The sequence below is a fragment of the Dermochelys coriacea genome, chromosome 2 (assembly GCF_009764565.3).
Source record: "Dermochelys coriacea isolate rDerCor1 chromosome 2, rDerCor1.pri.v4, whole genome shotgun sequence".
Lineage (NCBI taxonomy): Eukaryota > Metazoa > Chordata > Testudines > Dermochelyidae > Dermochelys > Dermochelys coriacea.
Window position 1 is genome coordinate 155,533,741 of NC_050069.1, and position 20,713 is coordinate 155,554,453.

The 20,713-nt window shown below is 39.2% G+C and overlaps 1 protein-coding gene across 11 annotated transcripts in view; it reads left to right on the plus strand.

Moving 5' to 3' along the window:
* TEX10 (testis expressed 10) overlaps positions 1 to 20,713 on the plus strand; it is a 124,015-nt gene that overhangs the window by 42,501 nt on the left and 60,801 nt on the right. For all 11 annotated transcript variants that reach the window (XR_006279129.1, XR_006279130.1, XM_043508529.1 and 8 more), the window contains exons 8-9: positions 140 to 315; positions 4,607 to 4,784. Coding sequence is in view for 9 of the 11 variants with exons in the window: in XM_043508529.1 (XP_043364464.1) it covers positions 140 to 315; positions 4,607 to 4,784 (354 nt within the window). In the remaining 2 variants the exon portion in view is untranslated. The remainder of the gene's footprint in view (positions 1 to 139; positions 316 to 4,606; positions 4,785 to 20,713) is intronic.

A 20,713-nucleotide genomic window follows, 5' to 3' on the forward strand; every position in this document is an offset into this window, starting at 1 on the left:
TAGCTGAAACATTATAAATCGATACTATATTACAGTATTATAAGTATTCTGTATTTATTGTAATCATAAAATAGATTTAAGAATATTTGTATTGAAGAGAAAATAATTTTTCCAACTAACTTTTTCCCCCTTCTTTTAGAAGCCGAAGTAAAGTTTTATCTCGTTGGCTGGCTGGCCTACCTCAGCAGCTTGCTCTCCTTGGTTCAAGAAAGCCTGAGCTTTCAAACCAGTTGATTGAGACCATTCATTCTGCTGCATCTCATTCAAACAAGGAATTGTTACAAAGTTTGCAAGCCACTGCTTCTCGAATTTATGGTAAGAATTTTATACTAAAACATAATGAATTTTGTCTTGTCACTTGACATGAGAGGGATGGTACAAGGAGTAAAAAATCCTGTATCCCCTGACTAAAGGCAGAGTACATACATGAAATGGTTATTCATACCCTTAAAATAGAAATTTGCAAAGAAAGTCATGGCTGCAGCAGTTTTATTTCCCACAAAACTGAAGTTTCATTTGAAGCTATCTTTTTTTTTTTTTTTTTTTTTTTAAGGCTGGACTTAGCCTGATAGATGAGAACACTTGATATCTAATTTCTGTACAAAGCTGGACTTGGTGATATTCCCTTATTTTATGTTTCTCTTTACTTAGCAGTAGTTTAATGCTTTCTAAAGGCCTTGTTTCTTCAGGTTCTTAACTGAACCATCAGGGTTGTAAGGAGTACGTTCCTAGTAGAGCTGTTGATTAATTGCAGTTAACTCACGTGATTAACTCAAAAAAATTAATCGCAGTTTTAGTCACACTGTTAAGCAATAGAATACCAATGGAAATTTATTACATATTTTTGGATGTTTTTCTCCATTTTCAAATATATTGATTTCAATTACAATACAGAATACAAAATGTACAGTGCTCACTTTATATTATTATGTTTGATTACAAATATTTGCACTGTAAAAATGACAAATAGTATTTTTCAGTTCATCTCATACAAGTACTGTAGTGCAATCTCTTTATCATGAAAGTGCAGTTTACAAAAGTAGATTTTTTTTGTTACATAACTACACTCAAAAACAAAACAGCGTAAAACTTTAGAGCCTACAAGTCCACTTAGTCCTACTTCGTGTTCAGCCAGTTGCTAAGACAAACAAGTTTGTTTGTTTGCATTTACAGGAGATAATGCTGCCCACTTCTAATTTCCAATGTCACCTGAAAGTGAGAACAGGAGTTTGCATAGCACTTTCGTAGCTGTCATTGCAAGGTATTTACGTGCCAGATGTGCTAAACATTTGTATGCCCCTTCATGCTTTGGCCACCATTGAGAGGACATTCCATGCTGTTGATGCTCGTTAAAAAAATAATGCATTAATTACATTTGTGACTGAACTCTTTGGGGGAGAATTGTATGTCTGCTCTGTTTTACCCGCATTCTGCTATATATTTCATGTTATAGCAGTCTGGGATGATGACCCAGCACATTGTTCTTTTTAAGAACACTTTCTCTGCAGATTTGACAAAACACTAAGAAGGTACCAATGTGAGATTTCTAAAGATAGCTATAGCACTCGACCCAAGGTTTAAGAATCTGAAGGGCCCTCCAGTATCTGAGAGGGACGAGGTGTGAAACATGCTTTCAGAAGTCTTAAAAGAGCAACACTCAGATGTGGAAATTACAGAACCTGAACCACCCCAAAAAAAAAAAAATCGACCTTCTGCTGGTGGCATCTGACTCAAATGATGAAAATGAACATGTCAGTCCGCACTGCTTTGGATCATTATTGAGGAGAACCTGTCATCGGCATGGATGTATGTCCTCTGGAACGGTGGTTGAAGCATGAAGGGACATAGGAATCTTTAGTGCATCTGGCATGTAAATATCTTGCAACACTGGCTACAACAGTACCATGCGAAAGCCTGTTCTCATTTTCAGGTGATATTGTAAACAAGAAGCAGGCAGCATTATCTCCTGTAATGTAAACAAACATGTTTGTCTGAGTGATTGGCTGAACAAGAGGTAGGACTGAGTGGACTTGTACGCTCTAAAGTTTTACATTGTTTTATTTCTGAATGCAGTTTTTTTTGTACATAATTTTACTTTTGTAAGTTCAATTTACGTGATAAAGAGATTGCACTACAGTACTTTTATGAATTGAATTGAAAAATAGTATTTTGGTTTTTACAGTGCAAATATTTGTAATAAATAAATATAAAGTGAGCACTGTACACTTTGTATTCTGTGTTGTAATTGAAATCAATATATTTGAAAATGTAGAAGACATCCAAAAATATTTAGAAAAATGGTATTCTGTTATTAACAGTGGCAAAGAGTTCTGTGGCACCTTATAGACTAACAGATGTATTGAAGCATAAGCTTTCGTGGGTGAATACCCACTTCGTCAGATTCATGTAGTGGAAATTTCTAGAGGCAGATATAAATATGCAAGCAAGAATCAGGCTAGGGATAACGAGGTTAGTTTAATCAGGGAGGATGAGGTCCTCTTCTAGCAGTTGAGGGGGGAACACCAAGGGAGGAGAAACTGCTTTTGTAGTTGGCTAGTCATTCACAGTCTTAGTTTAATCCTGAGCTGATGGAGTCAAATTTGCAAATGAACTGAAGCTCAGCAGTTTCTCTTTGAAGTCTGGTCCTGAAGTTTTTTTTGCTGCAGGATGGCTACCTTTAAATCTGCTATTGTATGTCCAGGGAGATTGAAGTGTTCTACTACAGGTTTTGTATATTGCCATTCCTAGCATCTGATATTATTAACAGTGTGTTTAATTGCGCGAATAATTTTTTTAGTCACACAATTAAGTTTTTTAGTCGCTTTACCGCCCTCGTTCCTAGAGGTGTTGTACTTTGGATAAGACTTTTATAGAACGGTATTTGTTGCAGGAGTGGGGAAGTTAGCCCTTCTATATTGTCCAAATTCCAGTTTGGGTAATTATATTCTTCTTACGCAGATTTTCCCTGAAATTTCAAGAAATTATGTTCTTCCCTGCATCAGTTGGATGTAGTATTTTTCTTCTCTTAGACTCATAGACATTAAGTCAGAAGGGACCATTATGATCTAGTCTGACCTCCTGCACAATGCAGGCCACAGAATCTCACCCACCCACTCCTGCAGTAAACCTCTTACCTATGTCTGAGCTATTGAAGTCCTCAAATCATGGTTTAAAGACTTCAAGGTGCAAAATGTTGCATACTAAAATTATTAACCTTTGGGTCAAGGATTGTCTTTTCATTATATTTGTGCAGTGCAGTTGTTCTCAACTTGCGGCCCAATCGGCACATGGCTGCGGTGCATGTGACATTCTCAGGTCTATACAGGTAGTGTTGGATGAAGCCCACAAGCCCATCATGGTAAATAAGTTGAGAACCACTGATACAGTACTTAAGCCCCCTGATTCATGACTGGGGCTACTAGTTGCTACTGCAATATGAATAATAAGTGTTCTTATATGCTGTTAAACAGCTTCTCTGTTCCATCCCAGGCTGCATTTTGCTTGTGGGTGAAAGGAATTCCTGTGTTTTATATAAAAGTTGGTTAAATATTTTGAGGTCTATCAGGATGAAAAGCCCTATAGAAAGTACTTTTGTAACTGTTGTTTTAATAATAATTTCTCTGTCTATTCCATTATTCTGCAACATTGGAATTTCCCGAAGAAAGTATTTCTTACTGCAGTGTTGCCAATTCACGGGTTTTTATCCTGAATCTTGCAATATTTACTGTTTTTTCATAAAGCCCCAACTCTTAGTCAAGTGATATTGTAAGAATCTGTTTTCATTTTAAAATTAAGTTTCTATACTTCACTGTTGCAGAGAAAAGTCTGAAAATGTGACCCAAGCATACACTATATACTCAAGAACCATAAGGCATCTAAAAAGAACTCTAAATCTAATATTTTTAAACAATCTCAAGATTTTTAAACCAATCTCTTAACTTTTGGACTGACTCATGATCTTTGAATGCTTGGGCTTAGCAATCCTGGAACTGTGAAGAAGTATCTAACCTTTCGCTTTCTAAAATAATGGAATCTTTATGTTGTTTCTCTGAGTCTGCAGAGAGTCTGGCTATTTTGTTTATCACTTTTTCTATCCATGTGCTTGAATGGGAGTTTTTTTTATAGTGGATTACACTTTATCCAAACATGGATAATCTAAAAGCAAGAGGTTACCAAAACCCAAATAGAGCCATACAGAAACTGACATTGAAGCAACAACGAAAATTCATATGGATATTTTACTTAACTGATATTTGTAAAATGCTTTGAAGATGAAAAATGTATTGTAAATGCTTCGTATTGTTAATAACTTTTAACTTATACTTACAGCCACTTAGGAGCCCCAGTGGCCTTCCTGATTTCTTTACCCCTCCTTGCTTTCTCTGCTACTTTGTCCTTACAGACAAACTTCTTGATTGGTTTGCTCTTACATTTGTGAAAACAGTCCCCAGTGGCCATCCATTTACTATGGGTCCTAGAATTGAAGGGACAAGTTGGGCTTTGGTAAATTAATCAGCCTTCAGTGTCTTATGCAATATTAGGGGGGAAATCTTTTCATGCATGATAGTGTTTAATTCAGTTTTTGTGTACCTTTTTTAAAATTTAGATCCACTAGATGGCACTCTGGTTCTTCTTCCAGCAGAGTCACAGCAACGCTTAGTGCAGCTTGTATACTTTCTACCCTCTCTACCAACTGACTTACTTTCTTCTCTAAGTCGCTGCTGCATTATGGGAAGAATGTCTTCAGATCTAGCTGCCACCCTCATTGGGATACTTCATGTGAGGTAAAATGTCCATCTGTTTAACTATGCTTTTGGGTTTTTTTAACTTAGTATTATTTTTCTTAAATATCAAATTATTTTATGCAGTGGGTTTTCATTCACCATGTCATAATTACACTACTAATTTGTAATTTTTTATAAACATTATAGTAATTCAGCAAGAAAGGTCAGATATCACGTGACCCTGCAGAGCCAGAAATGGGAACTTGATGGTCTTGTCAAAATCACGTTCTCAGTTCTTCTCTTTGATCAAGTCCCTCCACAGGTTCCCCCTTAATTTTTCCAGTCTCTTATCTCTGTGTGTTATGATCTGCCCCCTTTGCTCTGCCAGAGATGGCAGCTTCCATTTTCATTTTGTTCGTTTTCCCCATGGGCACATTAACATGCTCTCACTTATGGTGAAACTCTCAGTAATCAGTGTCGGCATATCCTGCCCTTCTTCAAACTCCTTCTTAAGATGAATGTCTACCATGGTTGCTGTAGTAAATAGCCTAATGATACTGGCTAGACAGATGGCTTATTAATAATTAACCTCTTGTTAATAATTGCTCCTTGCCTTGGAAGATCCTCAGAAATCCAGCTTGAAAGTCATTGCATGAAATCCTGGGCCCACTGAAGTCAATAGGAATATTAATGGGGCCAGTATTTCACCCATGATATTTTAAAGTGTATCTTTTTATAAGAAAGGTTACTTGTAGGCGTGACAAATTTTAGGTAATATTTTTATGTTGTCTGAGTGCCTCAGTTTCCCCTGTAGGCTACATTTTCTCCTGGGTGGAAAATGACTGTTTGCTCTCAGAGCAGGCTCAGAGACATAGATATGAATGTTGCCTAGTTGTCTGAGCTGGAATGGGTCATTGGAGAAGGACTGGCTGAGGCTAACCCCATATAAATGGAAAATCTGAGATGATAATGGCAAATCCAATCACTAGGACACTGAGTCTAGCAACCAAGGTCCCAGAGGGAGATGGATTTCCTCATCTTTCAGCAGGAAGCTGAGCAAACATCCTTCAGCTGGAGAACAAAGGTCTAGAGAGGGGTGTGTGCCTGGGGTGGGGGAGAAGAGTTGGCTGCTGGAAGGAGCTGGGGCTATCGCTTGGGATCTGACTGAGGAGGTCGGATGGAGAGACAGAAAAAGCTTGAACCATGGGGTTCTCTACAGCTTGGCTGGGCTCGGGGCTAACTAGAATGCTCTGTGCTTTAACCTTTAGTTTTCTGTGCTAACCTAAGGACTGTCTATGCTGTGTTCCAGTTGACTAATAAACCCTACTGTTTTGACAATGCTGTTTGAATGTCACTGCAAATGCTTGGTGAGGTCATTAATCCTTGAAGAGTGTACAAATCTCTACAAGGAGAGTCTCTCAGTTGGCCTCACTGAACAGAACTTGCAGTGTGACGCTGGAGGTCTGGAGCCACAGATGTTTGGCCACAGGAGGTGGTGAGGCCTTGTGGCTTACCTTAAAGGAAGAGTGAGACCCTTGGGTGTGTGGCACACTGAAGAGTTTCTCCAAGAGACTATTCCGAAACTAGGGGGGGGGTAGCACCAATGTTGTGGATCTGTAAAGAAGGTATCTTAAAACTTAAATTTTTCTCCCTTTACGGTTGGACTCCAGATAAATAAGCTCTAAGTAGAGGATTGAAAAAGTCACACAATTTTTCAAAACGCTCTAAAATTTAAGAAGTAGTTTTCCAGTAAAGTGTGTGGTGCATAACACAATGCATAATGGTGGGGTGTGGTATAAAAATTTTATTGGTACTAGTTTAGGAAAACCTGCATAACTTGTTTATGGATTCACCATTAGTGAATAATGCAACCAATGCACAAAATGATGCCAATAAAAATTGTACATACCATATTATCATGTATTAAATTATAAGATTAAGTCCCTGTGTAGTTTGTGGCAAGTTAGAAATAAAATTCTGTGGCAAAGCCCATGGCCATATACTAGAAGTTCAGTGGCAGCCTCAATTTCAATACAGCCTTTCAATTTTGAAATAAATGCAAAAATTAATAATGCAATGGGGACAGTTTTCCTTGTGGTGTTTATTTTGTTATTAAATAAAATTTACTTTATGCTGTCTCAATTTTTAAGAGTGCGGCAGATTTTTGTATTAAACGCTTTACTGCATTCTAGAAGTTGTCAGGAAGCTGGAGATTTTGGCAGCTGGGTAGGGGACAGTTGGTTCTTTTGGCACCTCAGAAGGCGTGGGAGGTAGTTAAGATTTTTGGCACCCAGGAGGTAGTTAAGACTTTTGGCAGTGGAGAAGTAATGCATCTCATCTACCCTTCCTCTTTGCAGGCAGAGGCAAAAAGTGATTTTGAATTTGTGGGGGTGGGGGCCATAAGGGGCTTTGAACTCCTAGTCTTCTACCCTAGTGATCCGTGACAGCAACCAACTTGACCCACTGCTCTCCACTCCAGTTTTTCCTACTTCAAACAGCAGTTATGAATAAGAACATTAAATAGGATATTTCTACTTGAAAGGACTAGCAGTGAGCAAGTTAACAAAATTGCCATTTAAATTGTTGTTAGTATGTTGGAATCAACACCCCACTGAGGTGACTGTGACTATGCACATCTTGTTGTTTCAGTCTGTCTGCGGACTCAGGGCTTTGTCTACAACTAGATTTTTTTTTTTAATTAAAATTTCTGATTGTTGCTACTACCAGTAGAGCTCCATGGATGGTAGCAGCAGTGGGAAATCTGCTATAGACAGACATTTTACCAGTTTGTTGCATAGATCTACTCTGAATAGAGTTAGACAAGATGGTGGTTAAAATATCAGCATCTGGACTACCCCAGCAATCTCACCCTTACTGCCCCCTTGCTGGGGAGTTTTGAGAGAAAAAAAAAAAAAGAATGGCGATTGGGTAGAGGAGCTGGAAATAAAACACTGCACTAGTTTACAGTCAGGCCCCATTGAGATGAGTAGCTTACCAAGATTTGAAAATAATTGGGCACTTATGAATAATGAGAACATTCAAAGTTACAGTAATAGAGATTTTTTTTTTTTTTAAGAAGGCATATGAACTCCTGTTTCAAGGCATAAACCAACCTCTAATGGATGGAGGGGCTTGTCTACATGGGAAGCTACACTGGTAAAAGGGTAAAGTATGAATTAAACCAGTGTAACTCCCTGTGGGGACACTCTTATTCCAGAATAAGAATGCCTTTTCTCAGTTTAGTTAATACTTCAGAAGCAATACTGAACTGGAAAAAGACACTAATTGCAGAATGAGTGTCCACAGGGAGTTATATCAGTATAACTATGGCGGCTTAAGTATACCAGTATGATCGTATTTGTATAATGTCTTGTGCAGACTAGCCCTAAGAAACTTGTCTTGTGGGCAGGTTACTCTATAATTGCCTGTTGCAGCGTTTCTGGCACTTTTCTTTGAAGCATCTGGTGTTGTCCGCTTTTAGAAACAGGATAGTATTCTAGGCAAACCATTGTTTTGATCTAATAAGGCAATTCCTACCTTCCCATCTACATAAGGAAAAATCATGGCTGAAAACTGATATCTGCAATAGTTCTCTCTGGAACCATTTTTGAAAATCACGCAACTGCTGGTGTCGATTGAAACAAGCCATTTTCAACCTTGCAACAGAAAATGTGACTGAGAGAAAATTAAAACTTCTTGTCCCTATGTATGTTACCAATTAAAGCTTTTTCAGTATCTGTTCTGAAAGACCCATTACTGACCTCTGTTTTCATCAGTCAGTTTCCTAATATATGTATGGGCCTTTGTATTTGGAAAATTTTCTTTCGCAATCAAAAGGGCTAAAACTGTAAGTTTAAAAATTCCAAAACTTTAAAACAGACTGCTGAACAGTTTGGTAACAAGAACTTGGTTCTGCTTCATATTCTGTAGCCACAGAGTTCTGGAATACGTGTGTTTTGCCTATACAAGTTTATATAAATCAATCCCTCCAGATTCTTCAGTATGCTGTAACTATTGGATTGCCTCTAGATGGCACTGTTTTACTTCTATTCAAATTTTGTTTTGTGGAGAATACTTTTTCATGTACAAGTTTCTCTTAGTCCAAACCACCTGCCTGTCTGTCAGATACTTCAAATAGATCCTATTCAGCAACACCGTTGACTCGTCGTTATATTTGATGATTGTTTTTCTTGTCTTAAAAGGGTCTTTCTTTTAGTTATCCCTGCACTGAAAACCATGTTACCTGTATTTGTGAGTATATTTGTGTGTATATTCCCAGAAACACACTGGTGTATATTCTCAGACAAAACCTATATTAAATTGGAGTTAATATTGAAAGTAAATATTCTGGGTAAAAATTTAGGGTATTATGCTGTCAGAAACAGGATATTTTTCTAGACAGACAGTACTAATTTGGGGTAAAAATAATACAGGGACGTTGTAATTATCCCCAAAATAAGCATTATAAACCCAGGAACTTGGAAGGTGTATATATTAAACTTTTAAAAAAAAAAATCAAATCCACAGTTAAGGCACCCAAACAACCTTACTTCAGCACCAGAGTGACACGAGGCAGTACACACAAAATTATAATTAATGTACATTCGTGTTTGTGATCTACTGTTAATTGGAACTGATTTTTAAAGACATTAGAAAGTTTCAATTTTTTCTCCCCCCTCATAGAGTTAACCTGCCTTTCTGGAAAATAGTAGTTCCCCAGTGCTGTTAGGTGTTAGAAAGGAGTAGCATGTGGAACAAATGGATGGACCGCTTTTACTAAGGGCAGCTTGGCCTCAGTCCCACTCAGAACAATGAAAGATGGTAGAGCATGTTTGAGTTTCTCTGAAGGAGAACATTATTTCACCTTTGATAGAAAAACTTTTATTTAAGAAATTTAATAGATGAAATTCCCATTGTTCCTAAAAAATTTTTTTTCTGAATCTACTGATTGCACCAAATCTACAAGATCCAGCTCTCTGCTAGTTTTTGTGTAAATTGATAATACCTGGACTGAAATCATTTGAGACAAAAAATTTACATTGTGCTTAATTTCTTACAATTAATTTTAAATAGTTTCTTTAACTCCCAAATTAATGGGTTTACTTGTAAATTTTCAGAACATTAATTCAGTACTCATCAAAGAGCAAATGCTGTAATTTTGGAGAGAGTATGCTATATTCTTTGCACATAACAAAGTGGTTGAATCCCTGCTTTAAGTTCAAATCTCAACTGAACCTTAATTATGGAACAGTAGTGGCAACTCCAGCAAATGGATATATACATATAAGTGGGGAGAAATTCTCTCCAGGGATGGGAGAAATATATTAGCTGAATCTCTGATAATAGAGTAAGGCTTTAAAGCCAACAGTAGAAACAGCTATAATTAGAGTTGAATGTATTTTCCATTGTAACCTCTCTGCCTCAGTTTCCTCATTTTTAAAATGGGGATAATACTTTTTCTACTTCACATGGGTGCTTTAAGGCTTAATTAGTTAAAATGTTTGAAAAATACTTTGACTCTGTAACATACCTAACTGAGGCAGTGGAGGTTCCCATAGCTTTTAGGGAGAGCTCTCTTCTCCTTCTTGCTTGTTATCACTGTGTATGGACCTCCTACATGTGATGTGGTCCCTTTTAAGTGTCTTGCTTGCCTTTCGGACAGTTAGGGAGGAATTTAGCCCCCAGCTGGCACATCATGGAGGCACTGGGCATGCTCATTGCTCCATGATATCAGTGGGAAATTGGAGTTTTAGAATATAGCCTTTGTGAGGGACATCTTAACACCTGCTTGCAATAGCAAACAACCTGTATGTCCGCAGAGACAGGGAGGATCACTGAATATCTGTTGGCTCCACAGATATTGTGTTGAGCTTTTAGTGTCTTGCAAATACCTTCTCTCAGAATCAATTTTACTTCTATTTTATTTTGCACTCCTTATTATATTATCTTGAGCCTTTGATGCTATAGTTTAATTGAGTTATGCACATGGAGAGAATAAAAGTATAGGTAACCAAACAGGGAGGCTGGACAATGTTTGATTGATACCCATTAAATAAATCGTTGTGAGAGAGGTGATCTTAAAATATTATATTTAAATCCCAAAAAGAGATCAATTCCAATTTGAAAGAAAAGCATGGCTATTGTGCAAAAAAATTGTTGTTAAAAAGTGGCTTTAGTAAAGCAATTCAAAAACATAAAGGATTTTCATAAAAATTAAGCAGGGAGAGGTTCCAAAAGTAGAATTAATAAATCAAGAATTAGCAAAATTAAGTGAAATTAAAAAACACATTTGAAATCTCTGGCTAAAATGACTAATATGAAACAGTTCTCCAGAAAATTATGTCCACATATAATCCTGCTCCTGGTGTCATCTGGGTTTCAGTATTAACATTGCTTTGCCCAGAGGCAATGTGCAGTTTTGCGTACTCATTGCAGCACAAGGACACATGATAGGCTTTTTCCCCTCCTTCCTCAGTTCCTACTTTTCCATTGGTTGAAGCTCAGAACTGCAAGTCCCGATACATAGATGTTTAAAAAAATTTCAGGGAAATTTCCTCAGTTTAGTTGGATTTAATATTTCAGTTCTTTTTGGTAGTTTTTAATTTTTTTTCTTAGTCTTTGCCATTTTCAGACCAGTTTGGTGGGGGTGATAGAAAAGTACCTTATTGGACCAGTATAATCAGTGTTTAATATACAGTGGAGATGAGTCTGATTGATTGTGCTTAAAAATCTTTGGTTTGATGGCATCATGAACCTTTATTACTTGCTATTGGCTGAAGAAATAGTAGACCTATTAGCAATATTTAAGTATAGTATACTAGCTGAGCTCCCATCTGTTGAAAAGGAGAATATTTATTGTGCTTCCATTCTTCAAGAAGGAAAAAGAGGGATGACCTGGCAATTAACATGTAGCTTCTGTAACATGCCAAATACTGGAAAACAAGGAAATCAGTAAATGTTGGGATTGTATTGAGTTGCAGTACTTAGGCGTTAAAGTTCAGAGCTGAGATTAAAATTATTTCAAAATGGCCTAGAAAGAATGTTAATTAGATGCTGATCTGAGATTGAGTGAGCAGCAAATCCATTGGTGGACTGTGGACTACAAAAAATGAAACATTTGAAAATAGAAAGATCTGGATAATTTGTGGTTTAGGTTTGACCAAACTTAGATGTTTCAGTGTAAAGAAGTACAAAATAACATACCTGAAAAAGACTGTCCCAAAGCATATGAATAGGTTAGGGTGTATTAATTAGAAGCCAGTCATGAAGAGAAGTTTACAAATAGTGGTAGATAAGAAGTGTGTGTTCACTCTGGAATGCTTTTTTCCAGAAGGAATGGTTATAGTGCTTTAGTAACCACACACTCACACTGCTGTGTGCATTTCTAGTGCTTTTTTTTTAATGAGAGAAAGAGAATGAGAGAGAAAATATTCAATTCAAAATGATTAAAGAGACTGGTGAACATGAATTAAAAAGAAAGATTTGCCCTAAATAAAAGGGACCAGAACTCTCAAGAGGCAGAGCCTCGGGTGAGTTGTGATGCATTTCATCTCTGAGACATGAGGATAACTCATTCCATTGCTCACTATTACATAAAAGTCTGGGTTTTCAAAGAGGGCATATAAAGCATGGAGTTGGGCTGGGCATATGCCCTTAAACTTTTGCTCCCAAATACATGTTATCTAGTTGAATTGCCCCAAAAATGAGGGTAAAGTTATTGTACTTATAGATGCACTCTGATAAACACCCATTGTTCATTAGTGTATGTTTCCCACCAATTAGTGTTCTTATTTGCAGTACAGTAACTCCTCACTTAACGTCTTCCCACTTAACGTTGTTTCAAAGTTACGTCGCTGCTCCATTAGGGAACATGCTCGTTTAAAGTTGTGCAATGCTCCCTTACAACGTCGTTTGGCTGCCTGCTCTGTACAGCTGCATGTAAGATTTTGTGAAAGAGCTGCAACTTTACAAGGGAGCATTGCACAAGTTCCTCTCCTCTGCCTTTTCCCCGTCTCTCCTAGCGCTTCCCCCACCGCCAAATGGGGGTGTAGCTGTTTGGCAGCGCTTAGGACTTTCTAGGAGGGAGGGGGAAGAGTGGGGAAGCGCCGCATCTCCACTACTCCCCCTCTCTCCCAGAAAGTCCTAAGCCTGCCAAACAGCTGTTTGGCGGTGCTTAGGACTTTCTGGGGGAGGGGAAAGAGCAGGGATGCGGCGTGCTCCGGAGAGGAGGTGGAGTGGTGGTGGGAAGAGGTGGGCTTGGAGTGGAGCAGGGATGGGAAGAGGTGGGCCTGGAGCATCCCCCAGCAAAGTCGGTGCCTGTTCTTCTCCAGGTAAGCTGCCACTGCTGCTGCGAAGGTGCTTCCTAGTGTCCTTGCCTACAGCGGGCTGTGCCTGTGTGGGGTAAGCCAGGCCACTTCCCAATCACAGTACAGTACAGTATATAATGCCTTTTGTCTGTCCCAAAAAAATTTCCTTGGAACCTAACCCCCCGCATTTACATTAAATCTTACGGGAAAATTGGATTCGTTTAACATCGTTTCACTTAGTTACATTTTTCAGGAACATAACTACAACGTTAAGTGAGGAGTTACTGTATATAAGCAGTTTCTTTTTGTGTTCAAACAGCCTTTGCAACCACAAAGAAAATTAGTAGTAGGTGAAAGCTTACTTTTAACAATGCTGAGGCCAAGCTGTTGTTTCATTTAAAGTAGGAATATTTTTTCTCCAAATCCCCTTTAATTCCTCTAGATACTAGTTGCAGTTTGCCATACCTACACTTCCAAAATACCTGATCCTCCAAAAGAGTTGATTAAAAACCAAAAAATTCTAGCCCTTTACCTGTATATTGCAGCCTATTGGGGCGGAAGCACCATCTTTCCCTCAATATTTATGATCAGGGCTTGAAAAACTTACCAGACCCATACTAGTTGAATACGTACATATAAGGCCAAGGGGCAAGGCAAGAGCAGTGTTCAAGGATGGCATCTTGTTTAGAGTTCCAGCATTTTCTAATGCCACCTCCATGACCTCCCTTTACTCCTTTCCTCTCCTCTCCCCCATCCCTCCCATCTGGCGGGAAAGCTGTGAGCACTGTTTATCTAATGTGCTGTCCTAAAGCCATTAACTGTATGACTTTAAACCAGTTTGGTTAAACTGATGCAAACGGGGATACTCTTACTGAAGTTTAAAGCAGTCCTGTTTTGGTTTGGCTTAAGTCAGTTAGGTATTGGTTTAAGCTAAACTGAAATAAACCACTCTTAAGCCAAAATAAATGTCCACACAGGCATTGACAAAACCAGTTTAAGAGCTTGTCAGCATGGGAAAGTTTTCAGTGTCTCTTCCTGTTTTATCTGTACAGGTATAACTATCCTGAAAAAGTCCATCCATATGGTTTTGTTCATGCTGGATTAAGCTACTTTCATGTAATACTGCATCCACACAGATCTATGCTTTTAAAAAATAACTGCACAATATTCTGGGGCAGGTATCCCATGGTGCAGTGTCCTACCACTTAGGTCTTTGCATTATGGGATACCTATTAGAATCCACTGCAATTCTGGAACTTGGAATCAAACTAAAGAAAAACCCACTTGATTCTTCTCCAGTTGTCTTATAATTCACCAGATCTTTTTTTTCAACTTTTTGCAAACTTTTGCCAGAATGCTGCAATCCTTATAGTCATTTACATGAACAGGCTGTTCCATAGGTATTGGCAGTCAACACAGCCAGATGGTGCTGGTTGACTTGAGGGACATCCACGATGATGTAGAAATACTGCTAGAGGAGGATGAAATCAAGTAGATACTTCCGCATGACATTTTCCTGGAGCGTTTCTCTCGGTGGAGCACTGTTTGTGGGCTCATTCAACTAGATCCAACTGGTGGAACAGGATAGTCATGTACAACTGGGATAACCTGTAATGGCTGCAGAATTTCAGGCTACTTTCCTAGAGATCTTGACCAGAGCTCACCCCAAAGTGGTGGAACACCCACATGAGAATTCCCCTCAGATGGTGGAGAGCATGTGTCATCACCATCTGGAAGCTTGCCAATCCCAATTGCTGCTAGTTTGGTGTATTAGTAGAGTAACTGTCAGGGCTGTCAAGTATCCGGGGGTAGCCGTGTTAGTGTGTATCCACAAAAACAACAAGGAGTCTTGGTGGCACCTTAAAGACTAACAGTTTTATTTGGGCATAAGCTTTCTTGGGTAAAACAAGTGGTGTTTTACCCACAAAAGTTTTTGTCCAAATAAGTCTGTTAGTCTTTAAGGTGCCACCAGACTCCTTGTTGTTTTTGTCAGGGCTGTTATCATGGAGGAGTGTGCTGCAGACCTGGGTCAGACTCAGAAAGCTTGGCAATACATGGAAGATTATTGATCAATTTGCATGGATGGGGTTTCCAAATTGTAGTGGGGTCACTGTTGGGACACAGATAGCTATTCTTTGCCTCTTACACTAGCTTCAAAATTCATCAACAGAAAGGATGTTTCTTCATCAAGCTGCATGGCCAGGTTGACCGCTGTGGAAAAATTCATCAATATTAGTATGGGAGTAGTCTGGAAAGGTCCATGATGCCAGGTTATTTAGAAATTCACGTCTGTTTTATGCAATGGGAAAAAATTATTTTGCTCCCAAGATGACTAAGCACACTAACGATGGTGTGATTCCTCCTGTCATTTTGGGAAATCCAGCTTATTTTCTGCTTCCCTGGTTTATGAAACTTTTTACAGTATACTTCAATAGGAGAAAGAAGCTGTTTAGTTAAACACTGTGTAGTTGCAGAATGATGGTGGAGCGCAAATTTGGAAGACTAAAGGGAAGGTGGAGGTGTCTCATGACAAAGTTGCAGGCTTCTGAACAATATCTCCCTTGTCTAATAGGTGCTGGCTATGTTAGATAATCCTATGCAACTTTCTTCCGTGGACACGCCCTAACTATCGTTGACTAAACTAGTAACAGAATTTACATCCCTAATTATGTTAAATTATATGCAAGCACAAATGGCCTACACCCTATGTCCTAAAACCATTTATCTTAGTTCTTTCCTTTAATGCATAAACTTCACCTGTGTACCTGTTCCATTGAAAATGTAATTGTGAGCAGTTACCATATGTGTCCATTTGCACATTTTGTATGTGTCTTTCAGATACATATGTTTGAAAGGTTATAATGCCTCAGCTACAGGGCTTATTGAAAGATTTGACAATATTTGTGAAGAATATGTCCAAGAGTTCTATATGTAGCATGTGTGTGCCTCAGCAGCTGCTGTGTGTCTGCCTCAGCATCTCTTTTATGCATGTCTTAAACAGTACTATTTCTGCTGTTTTCTCTCTTTAATTTGTGGATTATTTTGAAAGAAATGAGATAGTTTTCGTATTTGTTAGTCAGTTTTTGGAGAGTAAAAGTTTGTCACCAAAAGTAAAGATGATAGTGGGAGAAGTAAGGGATTTCAAAGTGCAAATGAATATTTTTGAATTGCTACATTTCCTGTCAGTAAATTTGAGCTCTGGCTGCCTGGAAGAGGGTAAGAGAGTGTACTGCAGAGTTGAGAACCCCATCCTCCTCCCATTTAAGCTAGGGATTTGTTATCTCAAGCACCTTGTATGTTGCAGCTGCCACGGTATCACATGGAAAGAGTTGTTTCAGAAATAGCTAAGACCCAGGTAGGGCTTTATATGTTAAAATCAACACCTTAAACTTCACTCAGAAATCATTTGATAGTGATTGTAGATCACAGAGCATGAATATAATGGACTCCTTTTGGGATATAGCCACATTCTGCACTAACTGCAGTTTCCCAGTGGTTTTGAGGTACAGTCCTATAGAGTATATTCCAGTAATGCAACGTGGAGATTATAAAGGCATGGATAAAAGTAACAAGGGCTGCATCTGAAAGAAAAGGTCACAACTTTCTTGCCTAATACAAGTGAGAAAAGAGGCTTTTGACAACTGCTGCTACCTGGAAAATCTGTGACATGAATAGCAAAAGAAGCAGTGAGCTTAAGTTAATAAGATTCAACTTTGATTTTTAATAACAATCCGTCTGTTGAACTGGTTGCCTAATGATGCAGTTACAACATGCTCAATAGAGAGATTCTCATTGAGATTAGATAAAATTATGGAAATTATAGTGTACAGTTTATCATAGTTAATTTAGGGTTTGGGCTAGATGATTGAAGCGGTCCCGCTCATCAACAGTTCTGTAACAGATTCCTATCTTTGATAAAAACGAATTTATTCAAAAAAGGGAAACTAAAATTTACATTTAACTATATCTCCTCCCCCATCTATTGGAGAGTACAAAAGGCATGTTTTAAGAGTTAAATATTTCTAACTCTTAAATTATGAGCAGTATTTAAATATATTTTTAGAAATGCACACATAGTTTTCAGTTATTTGTGAAAGTATTAATATATTTCACTACAATTTGTGTGCAAGATAGTTTGCTATTTTCCCCTATTCGTAGTGCATCTACATTTATTCATGGAAATTGAGGTTTCTCTTTATATTGAACATTTTGATCCCATTTCCTAATCACCTCCATGAACCTCAAAAAGTAATAGTTTTAACTAGATACTTGGATCCTATGGAAAGGGTGACCATATTAGTCTTGTATTTAATTTATAGATTAGCTTCACACAGCAGATATTAGTATCACCATATTTGGCTATACTAGTGCTTTGGGCTTTTATTGAACCTTTCATCTGAAGCTCTCAAAGCATTCCCATACAATTCATTAAACTGCACATACTTCTGGTAAATAGAATCATAGAAGATTAGGGTTGGAAGAGACTTCAGGAGGTCATCTAGTCCAACCCTGAGCTCAAAGCAGGACCAACATCAACTAAATCATCCCAGTCAGGGCTTTGTCAAGCCAGGCCTTAAAAACCTCTAAGGATGGAGATTCCACCACCTCTCTAGATAAAGCATTCCAGTGCTTCACCATGCTCCTAGTGAAATAGTTTTTCTAATTTCCAACCTAAACCCCTCTCTCTGCAACTTGAGACAATTGCTTCTTGTTCTGTTATCTGCCACCACTGAGAACAGCCTAGTCCCATCCTCAAATAAGTCATCTGTTGTACAGATGTGCGAACTGAGGCACAGAGAGCGTAAATGAATGCCTTGAATGAAGTCTCACAGTAAATGGAGAGCCAGGCATAGAACCTAATCTCCTGGCTCTTAGACCATGTTTTATGCATTTGATAATTACATACAAAAACCTCTTAAAATAACATTGCTTGACTTTGCAACTTTAATAATCAAAAGTTAGGAAATGTCAGAACAAAGGTTGCTTGTGCAACTTTAGTGTGGCTCTCTTGTGCATATGTATTATGATACAGTCTTTAATTTTATAATCACATATTATTTTTTCCATATGAGACTTGTGTTCATTTAGATGGAATAAAGAGGCCCAAAGAGTCAAAAGTGTTAACATAATCCTGTCACTGTCCAACATTAAACAGTTTTAAACAAGATTTAGGGTTTGTTGTACAGACTTCAGCCTGCTTAGTGCCATGGCAACCACACCATTTAAAATCTCTTTAACCTTTTATTAAGGCTTCAGGAAAAGAAGGAAGGAACAGTTAAAGCATTTGAAATGTAAAATATTAAGTAAAGCTTTCATATTAACAATATTCCTTTTTCCCTTTTGCTGAAGAGAGACTTTAGAAAGAAGCAGGCCAGTCTTGTAGATGGTATTAAAGATGGAAATTACTGTCCTTTTGGGGGAAAAGATGGCTGGAGCTGTTGTTATTGGTGATGGTGTTTTAAAACCAATCCCATTTCCTAAGAAGGCAAAACAAGACAATCAAAAAGGGAGATAAAACAATAGCAAACAGAGAAAATGCAGCTTCTGTCTCTGGTGTTGAGTCTCCCTTGCCACCTCATTGTTGAAAAACACTTGCACAGTATGCTGTCTTATCAGCCGCTTTGAGACCTGGCAACTTGTACCCAGCATTGGACTATTAAGGGTATTGCTTTGAGCTGCTTCTTTCTGGTCACAGGCTCACAACAATGTTGCAAAATATACAATCTTGGTTGGCTAAGTCAGATTCTTATTAAACAGAATGAATAAAGGTGAGAGATAAGAAAGAAATAGTGATAGGGAAGAAAAAGGACATGAGAGGGTAGGGTTGACGAGAGAAAATCTCAGATCTCAGGTGGTGGTTGGGATTCAGCCACCGATGGTAGAAGTTACAATGTCATGTGGGGCCCTCTTTCAGGCCTGGTCTGGTTGGGAAGTCTCTCAGGATCAGGATGAAGAAGGCCTGGGGTTCCAGGGTGTGGAAGCCACGGTAATGAAGCTCACTCCAATAGCCAGTTTTTCTCCCCATGATCTTTTTGTTTAAGGACCCCAAAGGGAAGTGATGCATGGAATAGTTCATCCTCTTATTATTTTGTCCATCAGTGAGGCCTTATTTGACACCCCGAATTTGGTTCACTCATTTTTGGTTTTACGGTATTCTTGTTTACTAGACAAGAGCTTAACACAGTCCTTGTTTTATCACTAGACCTTTTTGTTTGGACTAATTCAGTCTTTCTCTCTTGCTTTTGAACCTCTTCCCATCAGCATTTGTTATAGGTTTTTGTGGCATTTTATAAATATTTCTCCCTTGTTCACTGTGCTGGATGGACCTGATCTTATGATGACTAAGGATTGTATTGTGAAAGAAAAGAAACTGTTGTTGATGGGACCCCTTCCTCATTTGTTACAGAAGATGGAAGCTGTATAGTGAATGAGGGAGGGGATTGCAGGGACAGAAAGGTTTTTCTCATAATGGCAGTAAGATGAAACTGGTATGTGTCTGTGGTGGGGCGGTGCTCCACCCCCACCCCAGATTGGGCTACAACAGGCCGGAGCGGCTGCACAAGGTGGCAGCCAATCAGGGAGGGCCTGTTAGAGAGCCAATCAGGGCCAGTATTACAGCCAGCCAATAAGGGCTAGGCTAGGTCCTATATAAAGGCTGCCCAGGAAGGGAGCAGGCAGTCTCTCTCAGACCTTCAAGGGAGAAGGTCTGTCACCTGAGTGAAGGAAACCAGCACCCAGGACAGTGCAGTGCTGGGCAGGCTTGGGGGAGCTGAGGAGAGCTCCAGCCCAATACTGCCAGGCTGCAGGCCCTGATAGAAGGGCCCACAAGGTGCAAGCGGGGCGAAGAGGAAGTGGCCCAGGGATGAGAGGCGAAGAAGGGCAGGGAGGCTGCCACCAGAGGGTCCCTGGGTTGGGACCCAGAGTAGAGGGCAGGCCTGGGTCCCCCCTTCCACTACACCCGGCCATAGCGGACTGCACCTGACCCCGATAGAAGGAGTTAGACTTTGGGGATGTTGTTGGCCACTGTGGCTGGGGTGAAGAGAAAAGATTGCTGTTAACCAACCTCCCCTCAGAAGGGGGTGAGTGTGGACTTGGGGGCACTGCCGGAAGCAGTGTCCTGAAGAGGATGCCGCTGAGCAAGGAGCAACACGGGTCCAGGCGCCAGCAGGGCAAGAGACAGATGGGACACCACTGGCAGATGGCGCTCAACACTGAGCTAATTCCCAGAGTGTACAGCAGGAGGCACTGTGGTGGTGAGTCCCGACACCATCACAGTGTCTGACCTGCTAGTTCCTAGCTCAGGTTAAATTCTGCAAAATCTACAGAACTACTTGTGATCTCTTATTTTTGACCGCTGTGATTTTATCTCTCCTTTATATGCTTCCTCTGTAGGGCTCTTCAAAACAGTGGACTTAAAACCTGTGGGCTTCAAGCCCTGTCTGTCCTGTGATGGACTAATCCCCCTGAAGGATGGTCACAGTAGGTGTCTGTTCTGCCTGAGGGAATTGCACATTCCAGACAGATGTTTGGTATGCTTGTCCTTCTCCATAAGTATGAACAAGTCACACACACGAATTGTACTAGTGGACAAGCCAAAATCGTTCTGCATCCTGTCAAGCAGGCAGGTGATACCTAAGGCTGATGCAGAGAAGTTAGCAATGACTAAAGATCTGGCATCAACAC